The sequence below is a fragment of the Bos mutus genome, chromosome 13 (genome assembly GCF_027580195.1).
Source record: "Bos mutus isolate GX-2022 chromosome 13, NWIPB_WYAK_1.1, whole genome shotgun sequence".
NCBI lineage: Eukaryota > Metazoa > Chordata > Mammalia > Artiodactyla > Bovidae > Bos > Bos mutus.
The window spans coordinates 4,932,774-4,948,970 of NC_091629.1; the positions used below are offsets into that span (position 1 = coordinate 4,932,774).

At 44.3% G+C, this 16,197-nt stretch overlaps 1 protein-coding gene across 2 annotated transcripts in view; it reads left to right on the top strand.

Moving 5' to 3' along the window:
• Positions 1-16,197, top strand: part of SFMBT2 (Scm like with four mbt domains 2) — a 177,850-nt gene that overhangs the window by 9,662 nt on the left and 151,991 nt on the right. For both annotated transcript variants that reach the window (XM_070380908.1, XM_070380909.1), the window contains exons 2-4: positions 5,893-6,046; positions 11,865-11,959; positions 15,217-15,457. In XM_070380908.1, the coding sequence (XP_070237009.1) occupies positions 5,947-6,046; positions 11,865-11,959; positions 15,217-15,457 (436 nt within the window). In that variant the 5' untranslated portion in view covers positions 5,893-5,946. The remainder of the gene's footprint in view (positions 1-5,892; positions 6,047-11,864; positions 11,960-15,216; positions 15,458-16,197) is intronic.

Sequence of the window (16,197 nt, forward strand, 5' to 3'; positions counted from 1 at the left end):
AGAGGAAAACAAATATTGTATATTAACATATGTATGAGGAATCTGGAAAAACAGTACTGATGAAGCTATTTGTAAGGCAAGAATAGAGGGGCAGACATCGAGAATGGACCTGGAAGGTGGGGGGAAGAAGAAGGTGGGATGAATTGAGAGAACAGCATTGACGTACATATGCTCCTGTGTTGTAGAATAGCCGGCTAGTGGGAAGCTACTGTGTAGCATAGGGAGCTCCGTTTGGTGCTCTGGGATGACCTAGAGGGGTGGGACGGCGGGAGACAGGACAGATGCTCCAGAAGGAGGGGAGGATAGCTGATTCACTTTCTTGTACAGCAGAAACTAACGCTACTTGTAAAACAGCTATCCCCCAGCTTAAAAACTTCTTAAAAAAAAAGACGACGCAGTTTGCTGTCGTGGGGATCATTGGCTGCCACTGGCTTTGCTGTGTATTCTTTGACCACCTCTTACCCTCTGTAGATCTAATTTCTTGGGACAGAGGTATGAATTGGGATGTGAGAAGTTAGCATTTCTTATGCTGGGGCAGCCGTTTGTGTCAGATTTAGAGTGAACTGGATGCAAACTGGTTGCAAAATGGCCAGGAGGTTGAGGTCCTAATCAAGGTGTAAACCAAGCTCTGGAGCACATCGCCGATTTCATGAGATCTTCTGTCCCAAGGAATCCGGTCATCTCCCGGGATGACCGAATCGGAAGGCCTGCCTCTTCTTGGAGAAACAGAGTGTTGGCTGGTGAGCATGGCGGAGATGGGCTTAGTCACGCATGGTTAGTAGAGGGATCCAGGTGACAGGATGGGTGTAAACAGAAGGGAGCCTTCCTTGATAGGTGCCTGGATGCTTAACACCTTTTTTCATCTTCAGAGCCATTTATAAATGTGGTTCTTGCAGATAACACCCGTGATCTCAGGCTCGTATTTGCACGTTGCTTCTTCGGAAGGTGGACGCAGTGATCGTTTCAGAGATGAAGTTTGGGTCACAACTTTGTGCCTCCTTCAGAATGCTCTGAGATTTTCCATTTTGATGGAAATGTTTGGGAAGGTCTTGGATGAGCACAGGATGAGGTGTCCTGTGCTCATTAGGAAATTCCTGGAGTGTGAAATGAGGCCGTTTTCTCTGATTTAGATATGCTAGACTAACATGGGCAGCCAGAGCCTGTCTGGAATTTCATAAGCTATCCGTTTAGGCCTTCGCCTTTAATTTTCAACCTGGAGAAGAGTCTCTCTTTGGAGTCACATAAAAAACAGCTGCCAACCATTTCCCTGTTTCAGAATGACGAGCTTGAAATGGTAAGCATGTTAATAGGTAGTAAAATTGCCCGTTTCTTGAACTACTTTAAGTGGATCCCTTTGAAAGGGCTAGATAATTGGGTAACTTTAAAAGAGATGCAACATTTCTTTTATTGCTGTTATAATAACGCTCACTGGAGTGAGGCCTTCGGAGTGGTATGTTTTTGAACTTTGCCTTTTGATGAATACAGGTAAGAATGATTTTTAATGCTAAGTCGCTCAATCATGTCCGACAACTTGTGACTTCATGGACTGTAACCCACCAGGGTCCTCTGTCCATGGGATTTCCCAGGCAAGAATACTGGAGTGGATTGCCGTTTCCTTCTCATCGTCTTGATCCAGAGATTGAACTTGTGTCTCCTGCATTGGCAGGTGGATTCTTTATCCACTGAACCATTGGGAAAGCTTCATTTGGGCTTCCTTGATCGCTCAGTGGTAAAGAATCCGCCTGCCAGTGCAGGAGACAAAGATTTGATCCTTGGGTTGGGAAGATCCTCAGGAGTAGGAAATGGCAACCCACTCTAGTATTTTTGCCTGGGAAATTCCATGGACAGAGGAAGAAGCCTGGAGGGCTATAGTCCAAGGGATTGGAGAGAGTCAGATACAATTTAGCGACTGAATAGTAACAACAAACCAAACTGAGATTTTTTTTTTTTGGCTGTGGAGCCGGAGTGAGGGTGGAGAAAGCAGAGACAGCATTTGACATTTTTTTTTTTTTTTTTAAGAAATTTATTTAGTTAGTTACTTTTGACTGTGCTGGGTCTTCACTGCTGCACGTGGGCTTTTTCTCTGTGAGGGGGCTACTATTTAGCTGTGGTGCTTGGGCTTCTCTCGTTGCAGAGCACAGACTTCAGTATTTTTAGCACACGGGCTCAGTAGCTGTGGCTCCTGGGCTCTGGAGCACAGGCTCAATAGTTGTGGCGCACGGACTTAGATGCTCCGAAGCATGTGGTATCTTCTCGGATCAGGGATCAAACCTGTGTCTCCTGCATTGGCAGGTAGATGTTTTACCAGAGTCACTAGGGAAGCCCCTGCCTACCCCCCCCCCCATTTTGGGCCTTATTGATAGGCTTTGAGATAAAAACAGCACACACGCTGAATTCTAGAGGACCACCCAGTCATCTTCATTACAAGCGTGTCACTAAGGAGCACAGTCCTTTTCGGGTGTATTTATTGGGATTGGCTGTGTATTGGAACCCTCAGATGGAGGGGTGGAAACCACGCAGCTGGTTTCCCTCTGAAGTAGTCATCTGTAGCTGACAGCAGAACCAGAAGGTCACAGCCTTGGGTGGAGAAGGCGGGCTGAGTTCATTCACTCGGCAAACTTCTCACTGGCCAGAATGACCACATCCAACTTTTAGAATGGTCCATAAATGTTTATTTTGGGTAACCAGTTCCTCCTCCCTGCAGACAAAGCAGAAAATGAAGATTTGGTGGGGGAGGGGGTCTCTGGTGCACAGTCATTCCTCCCTGTGAGCAGGTTCTGGCACTTTCTGTCCAGAGTGGCTTGTGATGATCAGGTCGCGAGTCTGGGTTCCCAGCCGTGCAGCACCCTGTATGTCACCCCTGTATAAACCTGCCTTAACGGCCCCAAGTTCAGTGATCGCTGACCTAAGTGGAGGATGTGTGAGTAGGAGTCATAGTTCCTATTTTGCTGACTCATAATTAAAGGAAAGTTGGTGCACAGAACCATAGCCTTGTATGTGTAAGAATTTAATAGATGATAAAGACAGGTTGTTAAAAACCCAGTGGGGTAGGAATGGATTATTAACTGCAGGGGATGGTCAGTTCATAGCTGCACTTCACAAAATATTTGAACATAAACATATGGGGAAATATGTTAAAAAACTAAATGTGAAACTTGAAACCCAGGAAAGTTAGGCTTCTGGTATCTTACAGTTGGGGAGGACATTTTATGAATATAATTTTTAGAAGACATAAAGTGAATCGGTGGATCAGACTAAGTTGAAAAAGACAGCATGTTCCATACATGTGTCAGAAGGTATCGCTAAGGGGAGAATTAAGGGAAAATGTCTGCAAGGGTTTTGCGGGATAAGATACGCAGGGCTCTTAAAAATCCATTAAAAATACCAACAAAGTTCAAATGTGGGAAAGAGCTGAGGTGTCATGGGAGAATTGCAAATTACGATGCCCATAATAATGAAAAATAAAAAAATCAAAATAATGGCCAGCAGTAGGAGAGGGATGGCAAATAAATAACCTATTCATATTGTAATACAAATCATACAATTGTTTTAAGTCATGTTTTCAGAGAAGTTTAATGATGTGGGGGAAATGCTTTCTAGGTGATATTAAATGGAAATGAATTAAAATTCTAAATTCTATATGCAAAAAAAACCCACAGAGAAGTATCAGGAGGAGACAATATAAATACAAAAGAGATTGTCCCTGGGTGTTAGAATTACAAGTGATTTTAATTTGTCCGTTTTTAATTTTATTTTGCAAGACTTCTGCAGAAAGTGGAAAGGAAAAAAGTAAACATTGCATTGTGAAAAAGCAAATGGTGACATGTCATTTACCAAAATAAATAAATCTTGCAGCTGCCTGAGTAGACAAAGACTTGTTACTTGTCCTTACAGATCAGTGTGAATTTTTGGTATAAATGTTGTTGCTCTTGACTTCTATTTAAAATGATGGGTCTGGTTCATTAAAATTGAACTTACTTTACAGTCGCTGATTACCTTTTTACAGCATGTAGTTAGACGCAGACAGAGTTGAATCAATAGGAATCTTAAAAACTTGAGCAGACTTTTTCCTCCTTTGTTAAGGGCATAGAAGCTACTGATATTTGACTAATTTACTAGTAGTTAGGTTCATAGACTTTTCCTTGCAGAAAAACTGTGCCTGATTACAGTTCTGAGGTGGAATGATTTTCTTTTAATTTGCAGATGAATGAAGGAAGCTGTAATCTTAGTGGCATAACTTAGCTGTGAAGATTGCTTCTCTTTTGGAATTGTTTTGGTATAAAAACAGCACATTCACTAAAAACCTACTACTTTAAGAAGATTGCAATGAAAAATTTTGGAATATTATGGAGAAACTGTTCAGTCTGCTTTTGAAGTTCTTTAGGTTTTAAGATTCCTATGTTCTTTTAACTAGCTTGCTATATATTAAAACTACTAAGAGAGGCAAGAATTGGTGCTGATTTAGGGCATATTCCAAACTCAAATATCATAAACTTCTGCTTACCTAGGCAGTGGTCTGGGCGTTCAGTATGGCAGCTGCTAATCACATACGGCTTTTAAATAGGTACGCGTGCTCAGTTGCTAAGTCACGTCCGACTCTTCGTGACCCCAAGCCTGCCAGGCTTCTCTGTCCGTGAGATTCTCCAGGCAAGAATACTGGAGTGGGTTGCCATATTCTTCTCCAGATTTAAATAGGTATAAAAGGAATATTACTCAGCCATGAAAAAGAATGAAAAATTTGCCATTTGAGCAACATGGATGCACCTGGAAGGTATTATGCTTAGGAAATATGTCAGACAGAGGACGACAAATACTGTATGTTATCACATATATGGAATCTAAAAAATATAACAGAGGCATGTAATAAAACAGGAGCAGACTCACAGACATAGAGAACAAACTAGTGGTTATCAGTGGGGAGAGGGGGTGGGGGAGGGGCAAGTTAGGGGGAGGGGCTTAAGAGGTACAAAGTACTAGGAAGTAATTTCTCCGTTTTTTCTGTATCAGGTGATGATGCCCTGTCACTCAGCATGTTCTTGTTTTCTGTCTGTTTCCATTCAGTCTCTCCCTGTCTGTCCATCTGTCTGGCATGCAGCTGCTCTAATGATTTTTCTGAAACAAACCTGATCGTTTCGCTTCCCCTGCAGTGCCCACTTTTGCCTGCAGAGTGAAGTGCAAGGATCGGGTCCCTATTTTGGCAAATCAGCCCTCACTGGCTGACTCTTCGTAATAATAGCACCTGAGTATTTCACTGGCTGTGAAGTACACAAACCAGATTGTAGGATTCTGTGAGAATCGGCTGTAATTTTGCCTGTTTTCCTACCAGTTCTATCAGAATGCAAGTGTGGAATCGCCATCTTATTACAGGAAAAGTGCAGTTGGTCAGAAAGCACGTTATTGGCATGCAGTGATGCTTTATCTGGTTTTGGTAACAAATCACTTGTGAGATACCAGTTACCTTCCCTGTGTGTGGGGATGCTGAGGCCAGGGCAGGGGATGGGAGGTGGGTGCGGTTCCTCCTGAGAAGGAGGGAGAAGGTGGATCGAGGAGTGTCTTACTAATGCTGCCAAGGTAGATTTGGGGGTTGAAATGGCAATTTTGTTGATTGAATGGCAATTCTGTTGATTGATGAAAAATGTGTCCATCTTACTGGTGGTGATGACCTGGAGAAAATGGGTGCTTTTGCTGTGCTGTGACCTTGTTGTTGACCTTGTGCGGGTATGTGCTCTTTAGTCTTCAGTCCTGGTATTTTTTGTTGCTAACATGACGTCATACCCTGCATGTTGTAATGAAATGGTGGAGCTTTGATGGGGTAGCATTAGTTTTGGAGAGTTCAGAAATTCGTGGTTACGATTACAGTGCTCTGACTTTGCTGTTGCTGGTTTCCCTTAGGTAACTCTTCCTACAGGATGAATTAAGAGAAGACCTTGATCTCAGCCGTTAAGAATGGAGGGCAGTGTGTCAATTTCCAGTATGCAGGACCCTTCATCCTCACCCTTGGAAAAACATCAGAGCTCCGCAGATCGTAATGGAGATCTTGATTCAGGTGGGAGTTTGTTTCCTATACGAGTTTGGCCCTTTGAGGTCTTGACCGGTATTTTCCCGAGAATGTTTAGAAAACATTGGGGCAGTATTCTGAGGGTTTACATACTGCTTGTTCTGAGATCTTCAGGGATATTTATAAGCATATGGCAGCTTGAAAGTTAATGCAAAATTGGGTTCAAAATACTAGACAGAGCAGGCTAGGTTATAATAAGGTGACTGCTGCTGCTGCTAAGTCGCTTCGTGTCCGACTCTGTGCGACCCCATAGACAACAGCCCACCGGGCTCCCCCGTCCCTGGGATTCTCCAGGCAAGAACACTGGAGTGGGTTGCCATTTCCTTCTCCAGTGCATGGAAGTGAAAAGTGAAAGTGAAGTCGCCCAGTCATGTCCAAGTCTTAGCGACATCACGGACTGCAGCCTACCAGGCTCCTCCGTCCATGGGATTTTCCAGGCAATAGTACTGGAGTGGGGTGCAATTGCCTTCTCCACTTCAAAATCTCAATGGCTCTGTGATCCAGCAGTCCCCATCCTGGGCGTATATCTGGACAAAACTGTAGATAAATGCACCCCACTGTTGGTGCAGCACTGTTGACAGTAGTGAAGATTTGAAAGCAGCCTAAGTGTCCACCGACAGATGAATAGATGAAGAAGATGTGGTACCTAGATGCGAATGGACTCTTAGCCACAAAAAGAATGAAATACTGCCATTTGCAGCAACATATTTGAATCCAGAGACTGGTTATCATACTAAGTGAAGGCAGTCAGAGAAAGACAAATATCATATGATATCACTTATATATGGAATTAAAAAATAGTACAAATTGAACTTATTTACAAAACAAAGGCACTCAAAGACATAGAAAACAAGCTTAAGTTTACTAATGAGGAAAGAGGGAGGGGGTAAATTAGGAGGCTAGGATTAACATATACACACTACTATATATATAATGGATACAACAACATGCTGTTGTATATAGCACAGGGTACTCTACTCAATATTCTGTAATAAACCATAACGGAAAAGAATCTGATAAAGTATATATATGTGTGTGTGGGGTGTGTGTGTATGTATGTGTAACTGGGTCACTTTGCTGTACACCTGAAATGAGCACAACATTGCAAATCAACTGTGCTCCAATAGAAAATAAAACCTCAGTAGCTTAACACAGTAAGTGCTTATAAATCGGCCATATCGTTTGAGCAGGGCCAGTGGAGGCTCTGTCCGATAAGTCCTCCCATACCCTCTTTAGGGCTGTCATCTCTCCATGGTGCTCCGAGGTCTGTCCTCACAGGGGTGAGCCGGGCTGGAGGGGCTTGAATCAGCGCTTAAAAGCTCGAGCCCCACGGTGCTCCGAGGTCTATCCTCACAGGGGTGAGCCCAGTTGGAGGGGCTTGAATCAACGTTTAAATACTCAAGCCCAGAGGAGACCTTTGCTCCCAATCTCTTGACCAGAACTAGTCGTGGGTTTTGGCCGCTGCAAGGGAGGCGACCGAGTAAAATTGTCTCCCATGTGCCCAGAAAGAGAGGGCCAGGGCGATCTGCCCAGTTTTCGGATGCCCCTTCCCAAGACCCTTTCTTTCCTTTTTTTTTTTTTTTTCCGGCTGTACCTCGAGGCTTGAGGGATCCTAGTTCCCCTGTTAGGGCCTGAACCTGGAGCACAGCAGTAAAAGCACCAAGTCCTAAAGAGCATGATGTGAAAGATATTTAGGTTCTGTGAATTTGTGCTAAAATATTTCTCCTTTTAAGAAATCCCAAACAAAGCAATGGATATCTCTGATTGAATTTTCTATTTAACCAGTGAATTTACACATGCATCTTTTTTAACTACTGACGTAAAAAAGAGTTTATTTAAAAAAGATAATTTTTTAAAAAATAAAGGTTTGTGATATTTACATAACAGCAACTTTTATAAGGACAGCTCGGCTCTGCATCATAAACATTGCTCTGGAGATTTCATTAAAAAATGACCATTAACTTCTGGGAGATTTGACCTCCATCTGAAAAGTTACAAGATGTGTCTTTGCATTTTAATGAGACCATGAGTCTTAACGTGGTTGCTCCTGGGTGTTTGTGTAGTTGGGGGTCCCCCACGCTTGCTCCCAGTTGCTGCAGTTTCCTGCTTAATGATCCACTTTTTGCTATGAAAACTTCAGCTTCACACAGAGGACTCTGTGTCTCATAAACGGCTTTTTTATTTTTCATTTTGCCTCATTTTAAGGAAGGCTCAAGTAGTAGTTGGGGCCCATGACACTCGAGTCCCCTCAATGAAATTGTTGTTCAGTCCCTAAGTCGTGTCTGACTCTTTGTGGCCCCAGGGACTGCAGCACTTCAGGCTCCTCTGTCTTCACTATCTCCTGGAGTTTGCTCAAATTCATGTCCATTGAGTTGGTGGAATCAGTGACGTTATCCAACTATCTCATCCTCTGCCGTCCCATTCTTCTTTTGCCTTCTGTTTTTTTCCAGCATGAGGGTCTTTTCTAATGAGTCAGCTCTTTGAATCAGGTAGCCAAAGTATTGGAGCTTCAGCTTCAGCAACGGTGCTTCCAAAGAGTATTCAGGGTTACCATGTAAAATTCCTCCTCCTCCCGGGGGCCCTGAGGCCACCTCCAGGATAAGCCCCATGGATGCTCCGAGGCCTCCCCAGCGGACAGCCTGGGCAGCTCTGGTACGAGGCTCAGAGGAGAAAGTTGGGTCGGGATCAGATTCCTGGAACTCTCCATTTCTTCAGTTGCAGTGATGAAAGCAGGCAGAACAGTGTGCTGGTGGAGATTCCTTGACGTTCTTTTTTCAGACCAGCTCAATGTAACTTGCTGATGAAGCCTGCAGATAGAGTGGCATTGCACATTCAGACAGGGCAAGCCACTGAGGGAAAGAATTATGCTGGAAATGTGGGCTTGATAGATATATTTTTTGTATTAGGGGTATACCAATGTGAATAGTTGGATGCGACTTTGCGACTGAACCAGAGTTCCATGGGTTCTGCTATTTGGGAAGGAAAGGAATCAACATTCTTCGTAGAAAATTCCAGATCTCTTACTCTTCCTGCTGGGGACTAGTTCAGTGTGACCCAATAATATTCTCCCTCCTCCCCTTTTAAAGTCTCTTTGAACAGTTGTTGCCTCCTAACTAGGAGAATGGGGTGTTTTCTTTTTTTTTTCTGGAAAGTCTCTCCGGCCTTCTTGGGGTCTGGAAAGCCGAGACAGCCTTGAGGGCCTTGTGTTTTGTCCTCCCCGCCACCCGGGTGTGGTCCTGCAGCCGTGAACTCAGACCTAGGATGGACGTTGGCTAGTCCTTGCTGAGTGTCATCCATACGTGTGTCTGTTCAGGGTGCTTACAGTGCGGTGGCTAAGTCGTGTGTGGCTCTCTGTGACCCCAGGGACTGCAGCACGTCAGGCTTCCCTGTCCTTCACCATCTCCTGGAGTTTTGCTCAAACTCACGCCCATTGGGTCGGTGAGGCCATCCAACCCTCTCATCCTCTGTCACCCCTTTTTCCTTTTGCCTTCCATCTTTCCCAGCATCAGGGTCTTTTCCAACGAGTCGGCTCATTGCAACAGTAGAACGGTTTTCTAAACCTTGTGATCCTAGGGACTGTCAGCAGTTAGAATGGTGAAGATTGAGTGTCTTCTTCCTTTCTCTTTCCACTTAAATATCTAGCACACAAGAAGGTGCCCTGTAAGATTTCATTTACTCTAAACCTGCTGGTTTTCTGTTCCTTGACTGGGTACTGGAAATAGGTTTAATATTTTGCTTGCAAAGGGCTTCATTGGCAGCCTAGTTAAGACTCCATTTAGGGGGCACAGGTTCAGTTCTTGGTTGGGCAACTAAGATGCAACATGTTTCATGGCCAAAAAAAAAAAATTTTTTTTCCCCTTGCAAAGTTAGTCTTATTTCAGATGGTAATAGTCTACAACCCAAGATCTGATCCCTTAAAAAAAGATGGGTAAGTCCTGTGTTGATTCCATCTTTCACTGTAAAGTCTGCATGTCCACTTCTCAGTAAAGTGTTCAGTATTCTTTTTCTAGTTAATAGGAATGATTCTGGTCACATACCCAGCGTTCTGTATTCTAGAAATGGATCACCACTAATAAACTCTCCTTTCTTTTAAATCGTGACATTTCCGTCGTAGCTCATCATAGTCTGTTTGCATTACATCACATCATGAGAAATGCCTCCCACCGGTTCTTGTGCAAAGAGAGATTGTCGAGAGTTTCCTTGACAAAATGTGGATGGGTTTAAGAGGTTTATGAATCAGCTGTAAATATTTGCTGTGGGTTTATGAGACCTCCGTTCATAAACATTGTGTGTTTATGTGTTGCTTTTTGAGATGTCTTTGGAGAATCAGCTGCTCAGGGCACAGGTGGCTGAGGAGGTGTCATTGCTACAGTTTCCAAGAGGGTGTCTTGTGGGTAATCTTCAACTTTGTGCATGATTTTATTGTTAAACAGCATTCTTGTTCAGTCACTTAGTTGTGTCCAACTCTTTGTGACCCCATGAAGACCTACAAGACCTTCTAAAACAGCATACTTAAGAGTTAACAGCACCGAAGTCTGGCCCCAAGGCATTGCGGGATCTTAGCTTCCCGACCAGGGACCGAACCCGCACCCTCTGTATTGGAAGGGCGGATTCTTAACCCCTGGACCTCCAGAGGAGTCCCTCAGAAATTTGTTTAGATGATAGAGAGCACCTGTGCTTTCCCGAGCACTGATCTCACTGATCAGGAGGGCCCTGATAATACCTTGTCCTTTCTTGATTGACGGGCGTGAATGCCTGGGTGAGCGCCAGAGCTGCTGTGGCCTGTTTTAGTGGGAGAGGAGAGTGGAAATGTAGCTTGTAATGAATTCACATTGGGCAGAAACAGCCTTTTTGGTGACAGTTTAGGTGAGAATCTTGTGGAGGATCAGGAGTTCTGGGGAGTGGGTTCAGAGTTGAACTTGAGATTAAGCCCTGCCTGTGGTCTCCCCGCTGCTTCCAGGGACTGGAGCCGTCAGGTCTCCTCTGGTCCTGACGCGGGCTCCTTAGGGTCAGGTCTGGACAGCACCAAAAGTGTCCGCATGGTAATCCCAACCTCCTGATTTGTGCCACCTTCCCCTTCTGTGGCCACATGTCTGTTTTCTGTGTCTCTGTCCCTGCCCTGCAAAGAAGTTCATCAGCACCATTTTTCTAGATTCACATATACGTGTTAATAGACGATATTTGTTTTTCTCTTTCTGACTTATTTCACTCTATGACAGATTCTAGGTCTATCTGCATCTCTACAAATAACCCCATTTCTCCCCTTCTATGGTTGAGTAATATTCGATTGTATCACATCTTCATCCATTGGTCTACTGATGGACATTTGGGTGGCTCAGTGGTAAAGAGCCCGACTGCCAGTGCAGGAGCTGCAGGAGACCATTTGGTCCCTGGGTAGGGAGGATCCTCTGGAGGAGCAGATGGCAGCCCTCTTCTAGGATTCTTGCTGGGAGATCCCATGGACAAAGGGGCCTGGCGGGCTGCAGTCCACGGGGTCACAAAGAGTGGGACGTGACTGAGCATACATAGACACACTCCTAGGTTACTTCTATGTCTCTTTCCAGTCTTCTGTTTCTAAAACCAGCAAATGAGAACTTTGAAAAAGAATTCAGCAGTACCCATGTACACGTTGAATTTGTTCCTCTCTTGCACCAAAGAGTTTCTGATTTTCGTGGAAGGCCAGTGCCTTTCCATTCTTCTTGCTAGTATTGATTTTCTGTTTGTTTGTTTGTTTTTGGTTTGGTTTTTATTTTGGGTGGTTCTTTTAAATGTTAAAAAATTTTAATTTTTTTTGGTCTTTCCACAGAAGAAGGCTCCAGTTTGGAGGAGACCGGCTTTAACTGGGGGGAGTACTTGGAAGAGACGGGAGCCAGTGCAGCCCCACATACATCCTTCAAACATGTAAGTGGTGGTGATGTCCCTTCTTCTGGTTTGCGTTTGGGGTGTGGGAGATGCCAAACCTGTTTTGCGAAAGGGAATGAAAAGGGAAGATAAATTTGGCCCAGATTTATCCCCTGGAGAAAGGAATGGCTGCCCACTCCAGTATTCTTGCCTGGAGAATTCCATGGACAGAGGAGTCCATGGGTTCGCAGAGAATAGGACACACCTGAGCGACTAACAGTTTCTTAGAAATACGGAGGAGATGAGGAGGTGAGCGAGGGGTGAGCCTTGCTCTGATCCTGCCCAGGGCAGGTGCTCACGGGTTTCAGCCTTGTTTTGTGCCTCAAAAAGCCAGAGCAGAAGGCTGTGTTTCCGTCCGTCTGGGGGATGGAGACAGGTAAGGTTGATGTGAGCAAATAAAAGCAAACTAGGCAAGTAGGTGTTACAAGTCATGTCTTTTTAGGAGGCTTAATGACTGTATATTTTAATTTTGCATTGATATTTTTACTTTGAAAGGACACCTAAAAAGCCATCTAGCCATTTGTGGATAGATGAGCCTAATTATAGGAAACGCCAGAAGTATTCAGGAAACATTTGGAGCAAACCAAAAAATCACACTCATCAATACTTTTTTTGAACAATGCAAATAGTGTGCCAAGCAGAGGGCAAGTCCCAGGAAATAAAAAAAAACAAGTTTTCATCCAGTGTTTGCTTAGATAGGAGATTTTGGTGCTACATCATTAGCAAGAAAAAGAGTAACTTTCTAGGACCCAAGTTCCTGGGTTTTACTCTTTGCTTTACTGGAAATGAAAATTTAATAATGAGAGACATTCCTCCCCCGACCCTCCCCATACCAGGCTTCCCAAGGCAGAGATTTAGCCATCATAAGCAAATTGGGGGACTTTCTCTACCTGGTCTTCCCTCTGGCTCTTTTGCTGAATTAGGAAAACACTTTATTTTAATGCAACATTTTATTCTTTTTGGAGGGGAAGTGTTTTTTGAAAAAGAATTTAAGACCTTATTAAACTTGCATGACCTCGTTAAAGGTGGATTGCATTCCTGATTGCTTTTTAACACTGACACTTAGATTGTTATAATTACTGGTTTATTATGAATGGGATCGTGGCCATTTAGTGAAACCAGCAGCCAAATATTAAAACATAACAAAACTAGAACTCACCTGGCATACCAAGTGGTTTCCGTTTTGCCAAAGCCATTGTAACGCGAGCCTTTTCTGGTGCCAGGAGGACTTGGTGGATTTCTCCAGGCACTTTAGGAATGAGGTAGGTCTTCCTGGAAGCTCAGTGGTAAAGAAACTACCTGCCAATGCAGAGATGTGGGTTCTATCCCTGGGTTGGAAAGATCCCCTGGAGAAGGAAATGGCAACCCACTCCAGGATTCTTGCTGAGGAATCCCATGGACAGAGGAGCCTGGAGGGCTCCAGTCCATGGGATCACCAAGAGTTGGACATGACTTAGCAACTAAATAACAATTGACCCAAAACTTTTCCTTCCTTTCTGTACCGGGAAGTTACCAATATCTCTGTATGAAGTCAGTGCTGTTTTCTTTAATCCAGTCTGTTCCCCTCCCTCCCTTTCAATCATGGTATAGTGTCCTGTACTGCAGAGGACCCATGGGTGAACAGTTTATAATCCCATCATCTCTTTGCACAGCAGATACTCAGGGACATCTGATGTGCCTGCTCTAGAATATTGTAGCTTGCAAGGCTGGAAAGCTTTCTTCTGTGGGGAGGGCTGGCAAATAGTCATAGACGCGCCTGTGTGCGTGCTAAGTTGCTTCAGTCGTGTCCAACTTGGTGTGACCTAATGGATTGCAGCCTGCCACGCCCTTCTGTCCATGGAATTCTCCGGTCAAGAATACTGGAGTGGGTTGCCATCTAGAGGATCTTCCCAACCTAGGGATTGAACCCTTGTCTATTAAGTCTCCTGCATTGGCAGGTGGGTTCCTTACCACTAGCACCATCTGGGAAGCCCCTTCATAGATGATAACCCTTAATTAAAAAAAAAAGAAAATCCATTTTCTAAGGCTGCACCGTTCACATGCTATCTAGCCACGTGCTATCTAGCACTTGGAAAGTGTGTCGTCCAAATTGAGAATGAAAGTGAGCAGGACACTACAGGACCTTCCTGGGGACAAATACCCATGTTCCTAATTCCAACGCTTTAGCCTCCTAAGGTCTTCTCTGAGTTTCAAAGAGCAGATTTAATCAGAGAAGTAAGAAAAATGAACAAGGGAAAAGACAAAATAATAATTGTTGTTGTTTAGTTGCCAAGTCATGTCTGACTCTTGGGACCTCATGGACTGTAGCCTGCCAGACTCCTCTGTCCATGGGATATCCCAGGCAGGAATCCTGGCGTGGGTAGCCATTTCCTCCTCCAGAGGATCTTCCCAACCCAAGGATCCAACCCGTGTCGTCTGCGTTTGCAGGTAGATTCTTTACCAGTGAAGCCCTAAATAATAATAGTTCAGCCATAAAACAAAGTCAAGGACTCTTAATTCCTCCTCATGGGCTACAGATAATATCCTGAGCATGATCCTTGAGTAGTTTTGCAGATACCAAAACCCCCACCAGCTAGAAGAGGTTAACTGCATGGCAGCCAGCAGCATGTGGACCCCAGACACGTCAGAACCAGAAGGTTGATGATTGAGTTTCTGAACACATCACCCTGTTACCTCAGCACCAACCAGTCAGAGAATTGTGCGTTAGCTAATTGCATACTTTGTGGTCCACATCCCTAACCTTGCCTTAAAAACCCAGGGAGTTTGGTCTTTTGAGCATGAGCTGCCCATTCTTCTTGCTTGGCCCTGCAGTAAATGCTGTACTTTCCTGCACCACAGCCCAGTCTGTCGATTGACTTTACTGGACGTCTGACTAACAGACCCAAGTTCTGTTTCGTAACAGGACGTGCCGTTAAGTGTAGAATGCACACCAGATTTCAGAGGCTTCCTTGGAAAATAAGAATGTAAACTTTCTCATTACTATTTTTTTATGTTGCTTACATCTTGAAATGATGCTACTTGGGATCCTTTGGGTTAATAAAATACATTACTATAATTAATTTCATCTGTTTTATCTGTTTTTGAAGTGGCTACTAGGAAATTTAATGACTCACCAGTGGTTCACATTATATTTCTCTTAGGCGGTGACGGTCTCAGGAAACAAATATTAAGTGTTAATGTTTTTAATCGTTCTTGTTATTTTCTGGATGTTATGTGTCTAGCGTGTGATGGACTTCTTGTGTTTTTGGTTCTTTAAGGTTGAGATCAGCATTCAGAGCAACTTCCAGCCGGGGATGAAGCTGGAGGTGGCCAACAAGAAGAACCCGGACACGTACTGGGTGGCCACGGTCATCACCACCTGCGGGCAGCTGCTGCTGCTGCGTTACTGTGGATACGGGGAGGACCGCCGGGCTGACTTCTGGTGTGATGTGGTGATTGCAGACCTGCACCCCGTGGGGTGGTGCACGCAGAACAACAAGACCCTCATGCCCCCAGACGGTGAGCATGGGCTGGCCCAGCTCTCGGGCATCACTTGTGATGCTCAGAGACAAACCTCATAGCGATTTGATAACTGTGATTTCCTGGAAGATCCACCATTTTCACGATCTGTTCTTGAGTGGCTTCAGCCTGAGGGCGCTGGACTAAGGGAGAGCTGGGTGCGTTTTCAAGAGTTGGAGCTGAACCTGATGGCTGAACCCACGATGGCCCTTTATAACCTTTGAGCTTAATCAGTCCTTGTGTGGGTTTTTGGAGATAGGGAAAGGAAGGCCGAAGTGATGCTGACAGTGGAGGTCTTGTTCTCTATTTCCTGCTGATGGGTTATCTTGCCTTGTTTCTGGGTGAAATCCTGCCTTTTTGCCATCGTTGCTTATCTCAAGCCTTACTCTTAAATTTTGACACTTTTAAAACACTTGGAGAAGATGTGAGTGGGCTTCTTCACTTTATAATACATCCTTCAGGGGGTCGTTTTAGAGAGAAGTTCCAGGGTACAGAATTTTAATACTCTTAAGAGCTGATGGGTTCATTTAGTTAAAAAAAAAAAAAAAAATCCACGTTGTAGCTTTAGAAAAGAGGGCAGAGTTGATGAATCAATTCTCTTTCTCGCTTGGGTGAAAAATGTGGCATCCACCCTAGTTTCAGAAACACCATCAAATTTGTATCCTCTTGACTTCGTGCTCTTAGGCAAGACCCAGGCACACTTAAAATGACAAATTGCAAGTGAAAAATGGGGAAACCCC